The sequence below is a fragment of the Anser cygnoides genome, chromosome 2 (assembly GCF_040182565.1).
Source record: "Anser cygnoides isolate HZ-2024a breed goose chromosome 2, Taihu_goose_T2T_genome, whole genome shotgun sequence".
NCBI lineage: Eukaryota > Metazoa > Chordata > Aves > Anseriformes > Anatidae > Anser > Anser cygnoides.
Window position 1 is genome coordinate 7,794,234 of NC_089874.1, and position 6,000 is coordinate 7,800,233.

The 6,000-nt window shown below is 39.0% G+C and overlaps 1 protein-coding gene across 3 annotated transcripts in view; it reads left to right on the forward strand.

Annotated features, from left to right (window-relative positions):
- Nucleotides 1-5,656, forward strand: part of ACTR3B (actin related protein 3B) — a 35,736-nt gene extending 30,080 nt beyond the window's left edge. For 2 of the 3 annotated variants that reach the window (XM_048062425.2, XM_048062424.2), the window contains exons 10-12: nucleotides 3,466-3,591; nucleotides 4,035-4,118; nucleotides 4,711-5,656. In XM_048062425.2, the coding sequence (XP_047918382.1) occupies nucleotides 3,466-3,591; nucleotides 4,035-4,118; nucleotides 4,711-4,845 (345 nt within the window). In that variant the 3' untranslated portion in view covers nucleotides 4,846-5,656. Of the gene's footprint in view, nucleotides 1-3,465; nucleotides 3,592-4,034; nucleotides 4,119-4,706 lie in introns of all 3 variants that reach the window. The other variant, XM_013198206.3, reaches the window with a different exon arrangement.
- The last annotated feature ends 344 nt before the right edge of the window (nucleotides 5,657-6,000 follow it).

Consider the following 6,000-nt stretch of genomic DNA (forward strand, 5'->3'; position numbering starts at 1 on the left):
CAGGCCTCTAGATCTGCGTCATATAGGCACTGATGGTAAGTCATGGGGAAAGGAAGGGTGTTCCTACTACTTAAAATGGAAGCCCCAAGTGATTAACACTGTTAGTAGCACAGGAGCACTGAGAAAAAACCCTTTATATGCTTATCCCCTCTGTTATTAGCTCTATAACATTTCTCGTGCTAGCTGGTCTGACAGGAGCTGAATCGCGGTTGCTTTTGTGTCTGAGTGCAGATGTGTTCCTGCAGAACAGCAGGGACTCAAACTGGTAAACAGACATTGACAATCGTAATTTTAAAGAAGCATATATTTTTTTTCTTCATGATTAAAATAAAACTAATTCCAGAAATAGTGTTTCTTACAACACGTTTACTTTGTTGTGGAGACAATGTTTCTTGCTCGGGATGTATAGTATTTCTTCTTACACTTTCCATACAGTCTTGGCAAATATTGCCCTGTTTTAACTAAATTAACAAAACTTAATTCACTTGCTCGTGGAACACTTGGTTTCAGATTGTGAATCTTCCCATTTTTACCCATGATAATTTTTATTAACAATCATACATTCCTCTAGTTACATGTCTCTGGTGGTGTGCTTGTGTCATATAAAAAATCTTTTGGCTATTATTTGGAAGGACGGGAGCTCTGTTTGTGTTGCTGAAGTTCGTATTGATTAGGAAAGCAGTAGATGCTTATCAGCAGGGTGCTGCAAAGTCTGAAGTGTCCAGCTGAGAGTGTTCTTACACTGTGTTGCATCTTTACACTGCACCAGGCAGAAACCACTTCTGTACCCTGTGTTTGATAGCGTGGAGCTCTGCAAAAACTTCGAGATGTTTCACCCCCAAGTTTCCTCCCAGAAATGGGCTGCTTTTATTACTTGTGGTTACCTTAATTCAGGTGCATGGAAGGTCTTCCACCTTCTCTTCTAAGGAAATATACTTTCTTAGAAGAAAAGAATATATTCTTTCAAACCAATGTAACTTACAGCCAGTTAGCTATAAAAGTAAAAATCAGCTGGAGCTTTTTTCCATCAGATGGTAAGATAGGCAGTGTCAGCTGTGTGAAACCTGTGCTCTGCGTAGAACTGTTAAACCAGCTGAAGTGTGTTTAAGTACAGTAGGATCAGAAGAAATCTCATTTAAATCAATCAGCTGTAAACAGATACTTGAATCCTAACTCTTGATGTCTTTTTCTGAGAGGCTAGAGAATTCCCAGGCAGTCTGGAAACCCACATACCACATTTAGCATACTTCATTTTTACAGTGTTTTTCATTCCAGTAGATACGGGAATCTTTGTGTTATGCTCAGTTATTCTAGAGTAGCTATTTGCTTTTTTTTTTTTCTCCCTACAGTCTTTTGCTACCTTCACTGTGTCCTTTGTGAATTGTGGTGTTTGCTCAAGGGGTGGGGAACGTGTGTGAACGCTACCTGTCTTCTGCCCTCCTTCCAGAAGATTGACCCGCTGAGCTGTGATGACTTGGTGAAGCCCACATGTGAGCAGTCTTCTGCTAAAGCAGTAGGAGAGATTTGGCCCAGTGCTGACAAGAAGTGCAGGGAATGGGAACTGTAACAGTGTATAATCGTGTTATGATGGCAGTTGGTTTCACCTTGTATCACACATGCTGCATGGCCTGGCTTTTCCAGATATGTGGTAATGAGGTGACTCACCTTTTCAACCAGTACACCCTCTTCTCCTTCCCCTTGACATGTAGAAATACTTAAATAGCCATAATCTGGGGAAGCTGTGACCTTTTAGCTTCTTGCCCTGGAATGATAAAAGATCCTTTCAGTGTTACCACTATCTCTGTAGCTGCGTAAGTTGGTCTCAGATGTATTCCCACAATTATTCTCAGGTATATTCTGAAATCCATTTGTAGTGGTAGCATTGTCTACTTTATGCGGTATACTCAAAGTTTAATTTGCTTTGAACAGAATTATTGCTTTCAGTCTCTTTGCCAACTTCATTATCTCCAGGTAATATTTTCTGATGGCATCTTTTTAATTGCTATTTCATCACTCAAGTTAGTTTTTTTTTTTTTTTCTTCCCATTAGCAGTTTTCTCATATAGAGTGTATGACCACTTTGATGCAGGGGAGGAGATGTTCTTGAATATGAAGGGAAAAGGGGGATCTACCCTCCTGCTTAATTTTCTGACCAACTGTGGTTTCTGGCTCCTGCTTTACATCTATGGCTCCTTTGTCCTCCTCTTATGAGAAATCTTTCAGTAATGCTATAGGGAAGTGTGCTTTTCTTTTAAGTATCTCTACTCCTGCTTTGTTATATAGTTTTTTATATTGTAGATAATCTGAAACCATGAAGAAATGGGTTTTCCTTACTGTAATGGTTTTTATGATGTGCACAGACTTTATTTTTTTCATAAATAAGCAAACAGCTTTCTTCTCACTTAACAGGGATAATCTTGTTTGTGTCTTGTAATCTGTTGCTTAAAATCCAAGCAGTTACTTCTGCAGCCTGCAAGTGAATGCTTATTATGCATGTCTTCAACTCTTCAGATCTGTATGCAGGTTTCCTGGCCATATTTTTTCATTATGTGCACAGTTTTGGTCTACAGTGTCAAAAACTATTACCAAGAGGTAACCCTTTGCCCGGCGTGTAATGAACTCTTGATGTAAGTCTAGCTCCTTGTCAACGCGTGTCTCAGGCATAGAAGTGATTTTAGTAAGCGCTTGCTGGCATTTGGTTTGCAGTAGCAGCACTATGCAAGGGCACACATGCTGATCTGTCACTTAAAGTTCATTTTTTGTTAGTGAAGTGCATTCTTGTTGCCACCAGTGTTATGTTCTAGTGTTCCTGTTTTGAGTCCCCTTACCGTTGAGATGACTTCTGCATTAGTCTGTGGCCTTGCAGCATTATCAGCAGAACTAAGGATGTGACATTCTGGAACCTGTCTTTAGAATCCAAGCACAAATCCCACTATCAGGCTGTCACTTCTGCTCTGAAAATGAAGTAATACCAGAAAAGGGGAAGGCACTATATTTTTCTCAGTATTGCAGCCCTCTTTGGAGGCCTGATGCATTTTTGAAGAATCCTTGGACTTGCTGGCTACCGTGTTTAGGAGGAGTTTAACTCCTTAAAAAATAATAAATTGAGTTCTAGATAACTTTACAGATTGTGGAAAGACACTAACAGTAATATAGTCAGGCTAGAGCCTTATTTGACATCTGGGCTAAAACTGCTTACTGTGAACATCTCTGAAACTTCTTTCTACTGCTCTGCACTTAGAGAGTACTAGCTCACTATTTTAATGGAATCCTTCTCTTTTGTGATAGCATATTCTACACAAAACTCTTCTTTAAAGAAAAAAGGAGAGAACGTAGGGGGCCGTGGACCTACTACAGAAAAAGAGCAATGCTTAAGGTGTTCTTTGTTGCATGTCAGCTTCCTAATACCTTTTGGGAAACTTGCTTGAAGGTGGATTTAAAGAGTGTGTCTTTATTTTCTGCACAGAATGTGGTCCTCTCAGGAGGATCCACGATGTTCAGGGACTTTGGACGACGACTGCAAAGGGATTTGAAAAGAGTAGTGGATGCGAGATTGCGACTTAGTGAGGAACTCAGCGGTGGTCGGATAAAAGTAAGTAGGCATTTCAAATGCGTTGATTATGAGAGTAATAGAACAAATGAAGTTCAAAATTTTCACCTCACCAGTGAAAACAGTGCTGTAAGATGAATTGTGTGTACGTATGTATTACTAGATCTGTTGGTAGCCTTGCAATATATGACATGTCTTTGTAGGAATTTTGAAGTTACTGTGAGCAGTCTGTAAGGGCGTTTCTGGTAGTATCTTTCTAGGAGATAAGTGATCTTAGCAGTAGGCAAGAGGGGTTTAACTGTTGTGTCCTTCAGTGTGCTAATCAGGAAGAGTTATTTGACTTGGTCTCCCAGGGAGTATGGTACACTGAGTAATAAGAGTGAGATAGCGATGTTAGGGGATGAGTGAAGATTTCGGGTTATTTTCAGTTTATAAGGGTCTTGCCAGGAAACGTAAACTGACTAAATGTGAACTGTTTCTCTTAGCCCAAGCCAGTTGAAGTTCAAGTGATAACACATCACATGCAGCGTTACGCGGTTTGGTTTGGTGGTTCCATGCTGGCTTCAACAGTAAGTCTTTGAGAAAAACTGTTCTGAATTTTTTATTGCGTGTCTTCTGGCTATATTTGATCTGAATACTAACTTTTAAACCTTCTAATGGTGACAGCATGAACTATGTCACAATCTGGAATCCTCATGCAACTTCCATCACAGCAAAATTTGTACAGGTCAAGTGGGAGCTTTACTTGAGTAAGGATATCATGGTATGACATAAGTCTGAAGTAATTTTTATATGGTAGCTGTAATATAGTCCATTTATTCTTGAAGATATCATTTGGGATTAGGCAGGACTTCAGCAGTATAGGATCCAAAGCAATGTTCTTAAAACTGAGAGAGAATCAAATGGAGGAAAATGGAAACAGTTCATGTCTCCAAAGTGGGATTTCTTATTGCTATATTTAAAGGAGTTTTTTGTTCAGACAAACTTTTATTGATTGCCTTCATATTTTAAATTTTCTAATTTTATTCTGTTGTGAAGGTGTAATACCAGATCATAAAGCTGCAATCTGCAAACATTTTAAATCATTATTTATTTGTCTGTTTTAATACTTCATGTATTCTTATGTTTTTGAGAGAATTTGTTTTATATTTTCATAGCCAGAGTTTTTCCAAGTATGTCACACCAAGAAAGACTATGAAGAGTATGGCCCTAGTATTTGTCGTCATAATCCTGTTTTTGGAGTCATGTCATAATGCTCGTATAATGGAAACAAGGTCTCTGATTTCTCGCTCGTGAAGAAACTTGTGTAAAGCAGAGGAAGGCAGCAGGTACTGTAAATACTGAAACAAGATGTGGTTATCTCTCGGAAGCATTTGGATCACCACCGTGCACTACAGCACAGCTCACAGCCCCAAGTCATTTCAGTGAAAGCCATTTCTCTGCAGACTACTTCAAAGCCTATCCTTCTTTCTTCCTAAACGTGAGGTAATTGAAAGTAGGTAATTCTCTGTTTAGGAGGTTGTGCAAATACTACTGAAATGGAATCTAGAAGAATAAGGCAGTGTTTTACTGCTTGTGGAAAGATTTAAACCTTTCCACTTGCCCCGATTCTGCAATCAAATCTTTAGCAACGGAGCACTAAATACCACATTGCCTTCAGGGGAGTTGGAATGGTTGCAGGTACCTACCCAAACAGATTAGGTTGCAGGATTGGGACTGTACTTTGTAAATGTAGTTTTTTCATATCATTTTGTATTTTATTATATTGGTAGGGTGAACTGATGACTAGTTCTAAGCACGAACTGCTGTCAATGTCATGGAGTGATGTTACGCATTTCTGGGTGTGAGGCATGTACTGGAGTTGTGCTGGTATGTTTTATTTTTGGGGAGAAAAAAAAAGCCATGTATGCTAAAAACCGATTTGTTCTTGTTTGAATGACACAAACTAAGTGATTTACAGTATTGTATGAAGTTTATTATAGCCACTGTAATTTTGTTTTGAATTTTCTGAAACTGTTTTATAGAAGATGATGTTTTGTTTTGATGTTGGTGAGTGGTGGATGACACGCGGGCCTTGCACCAGTGAAATAAAAGCTGTTAACATCTTTCCGAATGTCTGTGGTAGTCCTGATTTACATACTCCTTTGTCTTATCTCCCAAGGTTAGCTTTTCATTTATATGTCATTGATATGTAGAATCATTTATATGTAAAACTGCAGCTGAAAAGGGAGATCTCTGGTCAAGACTTCTGGTCAGGGCAATGCTTGCTTCAAAGTTAGGTGTGGTTGCTCTGGACCGGTGAAGTTTCAAGGATCTTTGAAGCTTGTTCCAAGGCTGAACTACCCTATATTGGTACGTGTTCTTGTGTTAGAAGAACAAACACTGTGTGCCCATGATTTCAATCTTAATATGGTAGGAAACTCTGCTTTTTTTTTGCCCTCTGTGCTGATA